The sequence below is a fragment of the Sander lucioperca genome, chromosome 9 (assembly GCF_008315115.2).
Source record: "Sander lucioperca isolate FBNREF2018 chromosome 9, SLUC_FBN_1.2, whole genome shotgun sequence".
In the NCBI taxonomy this organism is placed as follows: domain Eukaryota; kingdom Metazoa; phylum Chordata; class Actinopteri; order Perciformes; family Percidae; genus Sander; species Sander lucioperca.
The window spans coordinates 7,176,590-7,190,616 of NC_050181.1; the positions used below are offsets into that span (position 1 = coordinate 7,176,590).

General features: G+C 39.8%; 1 protein-coding gene and 1 long non-coding RNA gene across 2 annotated transcripts in view; one reads left to right on the forward strand and one right to left on the reverse strand.

The window, feature by feature from the left end:
- The first annotated feature begins 4,406 nt into the window (after positions 1 to 4,406).
- LOC116045938 (macrophage mannose receptor 1-like) overlaps positions 4,407 to 14,027 on the forward strand; it is a 26,560-nt gene continuing 16,939 nt past the window's right edge. Inside the window, exons 1-14 of the mRNA XM_031293969.2 lie at positions 4,407 to 4,561; positions 4,925 to 5,281; positions 5,508 to 5,678; positions 5,942 to 6,094; positions 6,289 to 6,411; positions 7,146 to 7,280; positions 7,411 to 7,590; positions 8,799 to 8,953; positions 10,242 to 10,355; positions 10,566 to 10,681; positions 10,863 to 11,011; positions 11,102 to 11,301; positions 11,919 to 12,037; positions 13,853 to 13,925. Coding sequence (XP_031149829.1) covers positions 4,498 to 4,561; positions 4,925 to 5,281; positions 5,508 to 5,678; positions 5,942 to 6,094; positions 6,289 to 6,411; positions 7,146 to 7,280; positions 7,411 to 7,590; positions 8,799 to 8,953; positions 10,242 to 10,355; positions 10,566 to 10,681; positions 10,863 to 11,011; positions 11,102 to 11,301; positions 11,919 to 12,037; positions 13,853 to 13,925 — 2,109 coding nt within the window. The 5' untranslated portion in view covers positions 4,407 to 4,497. The remainder of the gene's footprint in view (positions 4,562 to 4,924; positions 5,282 to 5,507; positions 5,679 to 5,941; positions 6,095 to 6,288; positions 6,412 to 7,145; positions 7,281 to 7,410; positions 7,591 to 8,798; positions 8,954 to 10,241; positions 10,356 to 10,565; positions 10,682 to 10,862; positions 11,012 to 11,101; positions 11,302 to 11,918; positions 12,038 to 13,852; positions 13,926 to 14,027) is intronic.
- Positions 13,121 to 14,027, reverse strand: part of LOC116045940 — a 25,531-nt gene continuing 24,624 nt past the window's right edge. Inside the window, exon 3 of the long non-coding RNA XR_004104032.1 lies at positions 13,121 to 13,225. This is a non-coding gene — a long non-coding RNA (uncharacterized LOC116045940). The remainder of the gene's footprint in view (positions 13,226 to 14,027) is intronic.

The window sequence follows — 14,027 nt, forward strand, 5'->3', positions numbered from 1 at the left end:
AAGCAAAGAGCAACTTTCTCCAACCCTATCCTAAGCTGTTTTACTTACACCTGATAGCTGAAGGAGGATGGCAGAGGTCAGAAACTCTCAGAGATAAAAATGAGAAAGAATCCCACATAAAACCCATCAAGACAAATGTGTTCAGTACACGAAAACTAATCCTTAACACCAACTTCCGCTTAAAGAATCATTAATGTAACTTTGCATTGTCATTATTATGTAATATGTTACTTACTAGTCAAAAGCTCAGTGAAAGACAGTAAAAGCCAATCACATGGCAATAATTCAGTTAAAGATACATGACGGTTCAACTATTAACTATTATAAACAGCACATGTTTAAGCATGTTTTTTTACTGAACTAAAGGAAACAGTGCAGCAAACCAACTGACTGAACCTAAATGAACTAAGACAATGAGAAGACAAAATTATTATTTTTTCAATTATACTGTCAACTTCAATGACAAACACAAACTGTAAAGTACAGTGGAAGGAGAAGTTTGCTGTGGAGGCAATGTTATCTTTATAAAAACATGCACACAAGCTGGCTGGAAGAGAAATGTTGGCCCATTTTCAATGCCAACGGCACACCTTAGGATAGAGATGCAGACAACATGACAACACATTGAAAGTTGAAGAGTAATTTCCACTATAGTGTCTTTGATTTTGTTCGTAAATAGTTTTTTGGCTACATTCCAAAGAAGACATGTAAGTTTAGCTTTTCTGTGTTGTTAAACTATGTGTTTATTTCAACTAAAACTAGAGTTGTCCTAATCCAATGCAAGGTCCTTCATAAAGTCCACTACACAAACAATTATCAGCAAAATTATCTAAAATATACTCCGCTGTCTGGGACACCTGTAACAGGTGTAACCAGTCTCCTGCCAACCATACTCATATGTTCTGGTCTTACTCCAAACTAACAACTTTTTGGATGGGCATTTTTGACACCATGAGTAGAGCCTCCGGGCACATTATCCCCCCTAAACCTCTATCAGCCATTTTTGGCATTTCCCCTGATACTGACCTCCCTGTTGCACTGAGGCGGGCCCTGGCATTTACATCTCTGCTAGCTCAGAGACTGATCCTGCTCAACTGGAAGCTTCCCCGCCCCCCTACACACGAGCGTTGGATTAAAGAGGTGCTCGACAATTTGAAGCTGGAGAAGCTTAGATCTTCTTTGAAAGGCTCCATCTCGACATTCCTAGAGATGTGGAACCAGGCTTCGAATTATGATTTCATCTTTGTGAGGGTCTCTTTAAAAAAATTAAAATAAAAAAAGTAGTCTATGAGCAGCAAATTTTGAGCATTAAACACTTCATTTCCTGCATTCAGGTGAATTTGTATGCACCTATTTACCTTTTTCTGAATCAAGGTATGCTGGAAATATCTTTATGTAAAGGGAAACATAGATTACAATCCAAATATAAACACATAATGGAATATATTACAATAAGGCTCTCAGGCATTCTGTATTGGTATTTATTCTCCTATAGATCAACTTTTCTAATTATAACTGAGTCAGCACACATGTAGCCTCTAATTTAATCTTCCCTCCTCTTTTGCATCTTTTGTTGAGGAAGTAACCTCCTTAAATGTGCATATGACAATTATTCACCTCAATGATACATGAATTCATTTTTTGGGCATTTTTAGGCCTTTATTAACAGCTGAAGACATGAAAGGGGAGAGAGAGGGGGAACGACATGCAGCAAAGGGCCGCAGGTCGGAGTCGAACCTGGGCCCGCCGCGTCGAGGAGTAAACCTCTATGGGCGCCCGCTCCACCAACTGAGCTACCCGGGCGCCCACATTAATTCATTTTAATGGATTAATAAAGCCCTGGACGGTAATATTTCAGATGTGTTTGAGCAAGATTACTGCTCATGTTCAAAACTTTGTGCACATTCAAAATATATCCCATCTGTGCTCTCTGTGTTTTGGAGGAGTCGTGATATTTTGAGAAAAATAAAGTGATAATAGGCTATTACAAGAATAAAGTCACTATACTTCAGAAAATAATCTACCTGCATCATAGTCTGCTGTGCATTACGTGATTGCTCTGCTGATACAGTAGATCTCAGACCTTCTGACAGACTCAAGCCCCGTTTGGATCTCTGGTCTCTGAATAAGAGAAAGTTTAGGGAAGTGGCTGTACGCTGCTCTACATCAGTGGTGGGAAACCAAAACTACGGCACAATTACACGGAGCCGCAGCATGTCGACAGCAGAGCGCGTCCAAACCTGAAGCTGCACAGACTACGGAGGGAAGGCGCGCTGCTCATCTCTGTTTTTACAGCGAGAGTGGACACTAAGCGACGCACAGGTCTGCTTCAGAGCTCCGTGTGTTTGGGAAAAGTGCTTTATTTATGATTTAAATAATGGTGCTGATGATTTTTAGAGACCCCCACAGGTGTATGATTTTACTGCTTTCATGGGAGCTCATCCTCTCTCTATGGGAGCTCAGCTCCCACTGGCTCCCACATAATTCGAACCCTGCGTGGAACCCTTTCCTAGAACTCGTTGACTCCCTCAGCTTATCCCCTGATTTGGATGACTGAGCTCCTTCTGGACTGCTGCAGTCGATGCCAGCTTTTTACTTTTGGATGTTGTGTGTCCTTTGGTTTGTCTTTGTCAGTGTACATGGGTGTGTGTTGTTTGTCCCCATTTTGGACCTGTTGTGTAATGGCGCGTTCATGCCACCTCGGAATGACAGGGACCGTCCCCGTGATTAGCCTACGTTGTTCTTCCGACTACCAGTGTTCACAAGGTTAGGATCGGGATGCAAAATTACGAATCCCACTATGGACACACCAAGACCCGCCCTACGAAGCAGCTCGATTGGTTGGGGTTAGGCATTTGACCTTGAGTGGTTAAGGTTAGGGTTAGGGGATTGGTCAGGGGATAGGACCTGAACATGTAAGCATGGACGCCTGGCCAATAGTAGTGTGTGAATGCTATTGAAGGGCAGGTCTTGGCGTGGCCATAGTGGGATTCGTAATATCGCGATCGGGATGCGTGTTCTTCTTCTTCTGTTATATTGGCGTTTGGCATAAGAACTTGTTGCATGACTGCCAAAAACTGTTGGCTGTAGCCTAGAGCATCAGGTGTGTGAAAACCTGGTGAAAACATGGAGGCCACAATAATTTGCTGCTGTTTTCTTATGCGAGCATACAAACAGCACATCGTCAGGTGTTTGTGTTATCTGCAGGACAACGAACGGGAAAGGACACGGATAAGGTGTAGTTTTTTTTTTTATACACAGGCCTATTTATGAATAATTTGAAACATGTTATGTCTGTGTATGTTTCTCAGCAGAGGCGTTTGTCCACAATAAATAAGTTTATTGTCATTGAAATATGTTGAGTGAACCAAAGTCGCCTACATCAAACGTCAGTTGTCAACAACGTGTCACCAACTGGGAAACTCGGTTAGCAAAATCTCTCGGTTAGCAAAATCTCTCACCTATCTCTATCACCTCTGATTCCCACAGGAAGGGATGACGTTTTCACTCGGAAAAACGTTTTTCCGATGTCCATGAACGCACGGTTAGACTGCGGGTGGGTGGGGATTTGAGGGGAAGTGACGTACTGGTTCCGCTGTGCTGTGTTTACCTTGTTTGTTATGTTGTGTCACTTCCCAATGTGAAATTGTTAAAATCAAAATAAATAAAGTTGGGAAAAAAAAAACTAGAGTTGTGATGGTTGGAAAAGTGGAAAGACGACCCTAAACGGCTTTTCATAGTTTTTATTTTGTTACTGTCAACTTTGAATGAAGTTACTTAAACGATACTTAAATTACTGTTTAAGTATCGTACCTGTATTTACATGGAGTCTGGTGGGTTTAGCAAACACAATTTCGCAGATGTTATGTTCAAAAAAAGGATCTTACCCTTTAACAGAAAGGTCGACCTCCTTAGAGATCCTTTCCATAATGTTGTCAGACACTTAGAATATTATTCTGAGCCTGTCAGTGGCAAAACGAGCACTTATGTGAATGTAAAAAACAAGCTGCACAATTGCCTTATTAACTTACATTGTAGCTTGTTTCCCCGCTGCCGACTGCAGCGATCTTGCTTAATACAGGACCAATGTCAAATATTGTTGTTCCCAATCGCATCAGTCACTTAGAGACAAAAATATGGGAAATTGGGCCAGGTTGAAAAAAACGATAGTCACCCTTCAAAAGAAAAACCAAATACTGTATCAGCATTTGACCTTCCCTATTCATCTGAAATACTTGAAAAATACTGTGTGTGTGACTGGATGAGGGGTTCTTGGAATGCAGTATACTTGACAAATACCGTAAGTCTGAGACATGATGCTGATTCATTAAAAACAGAAGGAAACACTGTGGTATGTCTGTGATATGACGTCACAGGATGGGTAAGTGCTATTAAAATGCCCCTCTTTCCACAATCATTCACACAACTCCTAAATCATCTGCCAGCAATGCATAGATAAAGTTTTCAGCTGTGAGACATCTCAGAAGAATACTAACAATGAAGATAACGTGCACAGCCTTGGTGCTTCTCATCCAAACATTACAATGTTTGGCCTCAAATGGTACAGTATTCCAACTTTTAATTTTAAGGTTTTTATGGGGGTTTTACTGAGCCCGTTGCTCGATATACCTAACTCTATGTGAGATTGTTGAGTCCTTTCCCATGCGTCAGTGTGTTGCCTGTGTTAGCCTGTTTGTAGATATGTTACAGTTCAATGTTTTATGGTGGTTGTGATTCTAATTATAAAAATATTGTTTGGTTATTACATTTTTGTTTATTCTGTGAATAATTGTCAGTAATATTGTCTGTGTTATATAAAATCCCACAAAAGACACAACTGAAACAACTTCAATCTGGATTTCTTCTGCATTCTATCACAAACACAACTGTAATTGTTGATTCTTTGAACAATCTTTCTCTACAGATTCACCATTTCTACTAACTAACAAGGCCACTGGTTTTTGTTTGGTTAAAAGAAGTAACTACTGCTTTGACATACGCTGGACAACTGGTGAGCGACTACTGGTTTGGGGGTTACATAAGTGCCTGGGCGTCCAAGGGAAAAGTGTGGGAAGTGAACTAAGCCTCTACGAATGTGATGAAAACAGCGACCTCCAAAAGTGGGAATGCAAGAATGGAACAGTGCTCGCCCTCAAAGACCAAGAGCTTTACATTGAGCTCACTGCAGATAACACAGCAGTTCTCTCCAAAACAATAGGACCCAATAACCACCTCACAATTTCAGGGACCTCCAGCGGTGCTTGTGCAAGAACATACAGAGGTACAGTATAAAACACTATTCTATTATATTCATTTTCTTATTTGACTCATTTGAGTCATGAAGATAAAAAAGACACTGAAAGGACTCCATCCCAGATTTGAATTATTTTGTATCATAAGTGGTGAAGTAGTGTGTCATAAATTTTCATAAAATGTAAATGACTACAGGTACAGATGTTCTCAAAATACTCAAGCTATTCTTTGTTTTGTTATTTGTATCCATTTAGAACTTTATACTATTGGAGGAAATGCAAATGGTAGACCCTGCATGTTTCCCTTCCTGTACAAAGACCACTGGTACTCAACCTGCACTGAGACTGACTCCCGGGATAATCGACGTTGGTGTGCAGTTCAAACTAAATATGAACATGAGGTCTGGGGCTACTGCCCAACTAACTGTAAGTACTGCCTGTTTTTGTTTATCACTGCAATGGTTACAATGCATGATTTTTAAAGTGTACACAGATTTACAATGAAGAGGATAATAAAGGCTTTCAGGATAATAATGGGCGTTCTCTGATTTATGACCTACCACTAGTTTACTTTTAATAATTTGACATTCAATGTAAACATGGAGGCATAATGTACAACTTGATGTTACATAAACATTTTTTTTACATTTTGCAAAGCATTTCCATATATGTGTATGTATATTTCACAGCCAGAGAACACTGGAGCAAACACACAACAGGAGCGTATTACCAGCTCAACACACAGGCAGCTCTGACTTGGCCCCAGGCTGAAGCCAGCTGCAAACAGCAGGGGGCCTCCCTGCTCAGTATCACCGATCCTAACGAGAAGGCTTACATCACAGGTAAGGAGCAACTACTATACATCTACTATATATAAACACTACTTGTATTGATACATTAAAATGTGTGCATGAATATGTTTCTGTTATGACAGTAGCCAGGCTTCTGATTGATGTTTGAGCCTTACTCATTATCATTTTATCGTCTTTGTTTCATATGCCTTTTTTATTTTGTAAACACACAAACACACTCACAGCACTACTAGGGACAGCGGGCAGGGGACAGGGGGACAAGCTTTGGTCTGGACTCATCCGGCACCCAGAACATGGCTGGCAGTGGTCTAATGGAAGGCCTTACCGTTATCTGAATTGGGACTCAGGTAAGTTTTATTTCCACTTCTATTATAAGATTACTGTATCTATATGTACTGTATATATTCCATATTTCCTTTATCATTTGTACTTTAGACACAGTTGTGTTTTTTGCAACTTGCTATTACAAACCACTGCAAGGGCTACACTGCAGACAGTTACGGGAACAGAGGACGTCTGATTGTTCAGCAGTTTAGATTCAAGACTCACAATAATAGTGCCTGAATTTAGAGACTAGATTAGATTCTGTTTGCATTTAAATCTGGTTATAGTAGTGTTCAAAATAATGTGCACATTTCAAATCACACATAATTGTGTCTCTATTCAAACTCCATTTCCAGTGAAACTTACTGTATTTCAGAACTTAGCTTAGCACACTACAAAACATGTCTACTGTATCCCTGATGTACCCATGACTCATTTTCAACAGCATGATGAATCTTCACTGCTCCGCAAAATAATCAGGCAGATCATCACACCAGTCCAGCTATTAACAAGCATATCATTCTATTTTTTTCTATTTTTACTTATTCTTTTTTTCATTGCTGTTTCTACCGTTCTCTTATACTACTAACTTTGTATTACAATTCTTGTTTGGGCCTGCTATACTACTGAATTTAAAATTATGTAATTTATTAGCATTATAATTTTCTTAGGTGTTATGAATAAAATGTGTGTGAATTTGATAACTCAGACACATCTGAGAACTGACATTTTAGGTTTAACCATCCTCTTGTTTTAGGACATCCACTTCCTAATCCGGGATACGACTGCGCAATTGTTGATGGTGCTGTACAGTACTCCTGGCAAAGTTCATCATGCACCAAGAAACTGGGGTACATCTGCTACAGTGAAGGAGCTGTGGCTCCTACTGAAGGTAAAGAAAACCATCAATTGTATTCTATTCTATTTCCACAGTTTACTGTGTTACTATTTTCTCTTTGGTTAATTAATTGCATGATATCAGTGACTCCATATTTATATTTCTCTGTTCTTTTCATGATCAGCTGTTGAGACAGGATTTTGTTCAAGCCCTTGGATTCCCTACAGTGGCCACTGCTTCCACCTCCAACGTACTCAGAAAACATGGTCTGATGCTCAGAAAGTGTGCCGCAAAGAAGGAGGGGACCTAGTCAGCATCCGCAATGTGGAGGACCAAAGCTTTGTCATCTCTCAACTTGGCTATGGTAAAGAAAATGAAGTATAGCTTGAAAGAAGAAGTCTTTACAACAAACACACCTGTGAGCTCGCAGGCCTCTCCTTGCGCCACTCTTAAGCAAAACCTTACAGGGGGGTTACTTCTTTAGCACTTCAATACTAGGGGTGTGCAAAAAAATCGATTCACATTTGTATCGCGATTCAAGCTCTACCAATTCAAAATCGATTCATAGAATTCCAAAAATCAATTCATATTTTTTTTTTCTTTTTTTCATTTTGTTATGGCATGTATACTATTGTCCTGAAATTAGTTTAGCTCGCCATTCCCATAGATGGTGCTGCTTTGAATTCACACTGACGCCTGGGCACTCTTGTCATAATCAAAAGAAGAAGGAGTGCAGCAGAAATAGTTTAGTCGGCGCAAACAATGGCAAACCTCACAGAAAGAATTATTCAACCTGCTCATCCTCATTGAAGGCAAGAGTTTGGGCACATTTCTGCTTTTATAACCTCGAGGGGAAGACCGAAGACGGAACTTGATAGGAATCATGCTACATGCAGGCTTTGCAAAGCAAAAGTTAAGTATTTTGCAAACACCACAAAGATGAGAACTCACATGGTACGCCATCACCCAGAGATTAACATTAAAGATGTGGACGAACAACAACCTACCTACCTCCTCCTACCGTGCCAGTAAACCAACGCACTCTCTTTCAATGCTCTAAACTCCCACCGAACTCTGAACGAAAAGCTCTTTTTATTTAACAGTTTTATACTTGAATTAAATGTATTTGAAAGCTGGCCAAAGCTTGGCACTTTGCAGTTTTTAGTTGCAAACGTTTTTTTATTTTTGTATGAAGACATATAAAGTAATATCAAACTACATTTAATTTGTTGTCACATGGGAAAAGTAACTACATTTACATACTGTGAATCATTTTTTTAATCGAGAATCCTTTTTTGAATTTTTTTTTACTTGAATCTTGAGCCTAGAAATCGATATTGAATCGAATCGTGACATTTTCTGAATCGTGCACCCCTATTCAATACCAATTACTGGTGTTATTGTCGGATGTTGTACACGGATCTCTCAACCAGTAAGCCTCCACCTCCCCTAGCAGTGATGACCAACAAGAGTCTCCAACTGACACACAACATAGTGAACAGGCATAGCAAGTTTAGCAGAGCTCCACAATAAGATCCACAAAGATACATTTTTTTCTGTGCACGTCTACAGCATCCACTGATGAGCTTTGGATTGGACTGAATGACAAGAAGACAGAAGGGCTGTTTGACTGGATTGACCACTCTACTGTCAGCTTTACCAGCTGGGAGTTTGGGAAACCTGTTGTCTTTACAGACCAAGAAGACTGTGTTCTCATCAGGGGAGAGGTAAGGAGCTATGGATATGGTGCATATGCCAGCCTTTTGTAAAATGATTATTATTTATCCAACTAACAAACCTGCTACAAGCAAACTGGCAGATTGTGCAGTTACGTATTACACTTTATTCAAATGAGGATGGAAACCGCTGTCCACATACTTTTGTGTACTTTTTCTGTTGGGATGTTTTAAGCTAGGCCATTTAGTTCCTGATATTTTAGACAACAGTGTGCTTCCAACTATGTGGCAACAGTTTGGGGAAGGCTATTTCCTGTTTCAACACAATAACACCCTTGTGTATAAAGCAAAAAGGCATGGTTTTGACAGGTTTGGTGTGGAAGAACTTGCCTGATTTGCCCGCACAAGGCCCTGACCTTAGCACCAAATGCAAACTACTTAGGCTTAATCCCCCAACATCACTGGCTGACCTCACTATTGCCGTCTGTATGGTACGGCTCTGCTCGACTCAGTTTTTTGGGACCAGTACTTTTCTCTTTTTGTTTTCCACTGTTGATAGCACCCCCTCATAGCGACGCTGCGTAAAACTACGTGATATCATCTTCAATGTGACACTCACTGATTCTTTTCATTAGCAAACCAAACAGAGGAATGTCTGTACCTTGTCGCTTATAGCGCATAGTGTATGTCATAGGTTTGCGGGCTGCTATTTTTTTTTTTTTTAATCTGGGTCAAGCGGGGAAAAAAATTGCAGTTGCTATTGACGGTAGCCTGGCTATTTAAAAATTGTGGGTTTGTGAAGGATGTCCCGTGTCGCGCAAGTGACGATTCTCTCTGACCAATTAGTGGTCTGCAGTGTTTAACCACACCTTATAGTATCAGCTCGCTTGGAACCAAAAGTGGTACCAAAGATAGTACAAGGTACTATCTTAAACCTTTGCTAATGGAAACGCAAAGAAAACGTTCCACTGTGTAACAAACGGAATTGAACTGGACTGCTTTGTAGAGGCTTAATGCTCTTGTGGAAATCACTGCAGCCAGGTTGCAAAATCTTGTAGAAAGCCTTCCAAAGAGAGTGAAGGCTGTTATAGTAGCATTTTAATAGCTGTGGTTTTGGAATGAGATGTTCAACAATCACAAAATGGTGGAATGTTTGGGTGTCTACATATTTGTCGAATTTATTACATTTTGTATACTCGTATAGGTATGTATCTGATAATAAATGTGTACCTTTAAGAGAATGGGATTTTCTCTGACAACATACACTGTATTTCGTTTATCTGTTGGTGCATCCAGATTTTACATAGATAAACATTTGAATGTGCTTCATTTGTTGCAGAATGGGAACTGGGCTGACCGTATGTGTGATGAGAAACATGGCTTCATTTGTATGAAGATGAGTGCCTCTGAACCCTCTGGAGATGAAGTGGAGCAGAATGTAGGCTGCAAAACTGTGCGTAAACTTTACTTCTTCTAATGTATGACAAAATATCTGTCTCTGGTTTATACTGTAATGGTTTATTCCCCAGCAACCATGTCAGATTCCTGCAGACATATTAGTCATTTTGTTGTGTTTAGCTTTTTGTTCTCTGAAAATGAATTAATCACACTAAATAAGAACACAACATAATGACATGTTCCCACTTGTTTTAATACAATCCAGGGTTGGAAAAGACATGGTTCCTACTGCTACTTTGTAGGAACGGAGACAAAGACGTTTGATGAAGCCAAAGATGACTGCAAGACCTCAGATGCCTACTTAGCTGATGTTTCAAATGGGTAACAAAATATTATTTTGACTCAAAATATTTTGAGCATACTAAAAATGAGCAAGCTATATTTAGTAGTTCAGATGTAATGGGATTTATTAGGACTTCCAACAAAATTCAAACAAAAATGTTGGGTACATCATTCACAGATATGACAAATCCTGTGACCCTAATTGTGTAAATATTTTCAGGGTGGATAATGCCTTCCTCGTCAGCTTGGTCGGGATGAGACCAGAGAAATACTTCTGGCTAGGCCTCTCAAACCAGAAAGACATTGATCAATTTGTGTGGACCAACACAGACTCAGTGAGGTTTACTCACTGGAATGCCGAAATGCCAGGTATGGATACACTTTAAACTCCATCTGGAAGATGTGTCCGAAATTGCCTTGACAATTGACAGTTTACAATTTCTCCCTCCACAATGCAAGGTTACCAACAGGGCTGCGTTGCCATGTCAACTGGGGTTTTTGCTGGCCTCTGGGATGTTATGCCATGCACCAATAAGACAAAATACATTTGCAAACACCTGGCAGAGGGGGCTGTTTTAACGCCTGCACCACCAACTCCTACCCCTCTCAAGTGTGCAGACGGCTGGAATAAAATACTAACAAGAAACTTCTGCTATAAGGTGAAATTCAATGCAGCTTAAAAACATGAGTGCAACACATACACCTGCAAATCTGATGTATTTGCTAACTGACTTCTGTGATTGAATTGATCATCTAAGCTTACTTAGAGGAGCAATGGTTTCTACTAGAGCTTTTCCTCACCAATACTAAAGTCAGGCATGTTATGCCCTGTTAAAGACTGGCTAAGGCACAACATAAGACAAACTAATTTTCACCAAATCGCAGGTTAAGGTCTGAGCCTATTGTTGAAATATATAAAGACATTTTCTTATTGTAGAATTTTACAAATGATTGGGGTGAGAAAGGCCACCATGACAACAATGTAGTATGTAGCTAGCGTGGTAGTAGATATAACCTAATATATAACAAAATTAAAGACACCAAATTACAATCACTTACCTCCCTTACTAAAAACAGGAGAAAACTGTATTATTGTGAGTGGCTGCCCACCCAACTCCAAATAGTAACGCCATCAGCAAAATGTGTATACGATTGTGCCATTACCTATAAACAAAACATATAAACTACTCTGATAGGCACACATACAAAGAGTGCAACTGTTTGTTGTGAAGTCACACTACCAAACCATGTTGAACCTCTTTGTCTTCTGGTCAAGCTGTTTTCAGGGTCATCTTCAAACAAGAGGACCTGGTATGAGGCCAGAGATTACTGCAGGGCCATCGGAGGAGACCTGCTCAGCATCCACAGCGCTGCTGAGCAAATGATTGAAAGAAGGTACAGTATGACCTGGTCTCATACAATTAGGGCTACAATTGACAACATCTTCCCAGTCTAAATTACGTAGTCACTCTTTCGACATGCTGTAAATTTGTCCTGTTTGTCAAAATGAATATCAGGTGATAAGGATGATTATTGGCAGAACATCTTGTAAGTGTATAGTAAATGGCAAATTACAAAATTAAGATTCAAGGAATTTAAAAAAAAGTACAAAACTGGTTGCAAAAGATGAAGGTTGGCTAGTGTCCAGGGGCCTCATTTATAAACATGGCGTATGCACAAAAGAAGACGTACGCCGCTCTCTACACAAGAATCGGGATTTATAAAAAGCAAACTTGACGGGAAAATGTGCGGTCCTCCACGGACGCTGTGACCCAGGCGTAAAATGAGCAGTGAAATGAGAAACGGCGACGAAACTGTGTGAATCTGAGACCATTATGTAAAACAAATCAAAATATTTCCTTTATTGATGATAAGAAGAATTCACAAAGCCATTCTTACAATTAATATCCTACACAAACACCTGTTTGATCCATCTGCGGTGAAAAACAGACAAAATAAAACAAGATACTATCGTAAACTCAAACAAAGATATATTTGCAAAAAACACTCAAATGTTCTGTAATTATATTGGCATGTTATGGAATTTATTCTCATGAAAAATACAATAAAAAATAGACTGATGCTGTTTTCGATGCCTCCATCTGGCGGACCACATCATTTTAATATGGTCATCATATAGCCTACAGTAGCCTATCATAGTGTTTTATACAGTGTTTATTTTTTGGCTTTAGATAGTTTTATTTTTGTTTGAAATTTATGTTTTTATTGTAGTTCTAAAGCATGTTTTAACCACTGTGAAAGGTGCAATAGAATGTTTTACTAATTACGTGCTCCTTGCGCAGAACTATTTGTCATTTACAATTAGATTAATTCCGACACCTTTAGCTTTTTAGATACAATCCAATGAATGGGTAAAGGCATGTCATGCGTAATGACGCACAATGGCTGGCTTTGCAATGTTGGAAGATGTGGCAAATGGAGACCGACAGTAAGAAGACTAGCTGGCAAATGAGGAAAAGTGGCCTCAGAGCCAGTTCCGACTTCATCGAGCTGTCCTGTTGGATCTCTGTGCTGTTTTGGGCCCAGCATTACAGAGGAGCACTCGGAAAAACTATGCCTTGCCTCAGCTCCAGTGTCCCGTGGCATAAACACTTTCTCGGGGTAGCGCTAGGCGTTTTTTTTGCATCAACTTTAATATCGGACCATTTCTTTTTAATTTGGGCCTTGGTCCGACCTCTGAGGATGTGGCATTAACTGCGTCTGCAATATGTTGTCACTCTACTGTTTTTTTGGCATTAGCAATGCCCACACTGTGCCCTCTAAACACATTTTCCTCTTTTCCACCTCTCTAACAAGAACTACAGCTTCACAATGAGTGAAAGTCCTTTGCTTTGTTTACCTCTGTGTGCATGATGTCGATATGGATGAATATTAATTGGGGGCGTTTCACTGACTTTAAGTATTTAAGGTCAATTATGGGCGTGACATGAAGCCGCCAAAGCTGCGCCACATTTATGCATGCGCGCGGTTTTATGAATCTGAATATTTCTGTGCGTCCTCACATCCTATGTTTCATCTGTACGCCACTTCTGACGCAAATTCGCCACACACAGTTTTACAAATGAGGCCCCAGGAGAGCACTGGGAAATTGCATCATCAGATAACTAGGAAATTAGGCAAACAATTGTTCCTTAAACATTTCTCACAGGTTGCATATTTAAATCATTAATATAGGTTGGCCCATTATAGCTCTGAAAGAGTCTGGATTGGACTTAGTGCCCCTGACCCAGGAACCAGTTACGTATGGAGCGATGGATCCCCAGTGAGTTAACCGTTCTCTCTTTCTACAGTGGTTAGGTAAATCAATTTTAGCTATGCAATCTTAATTAAATGAAAATAAATCCATTCGTCATTGCATGTTTAA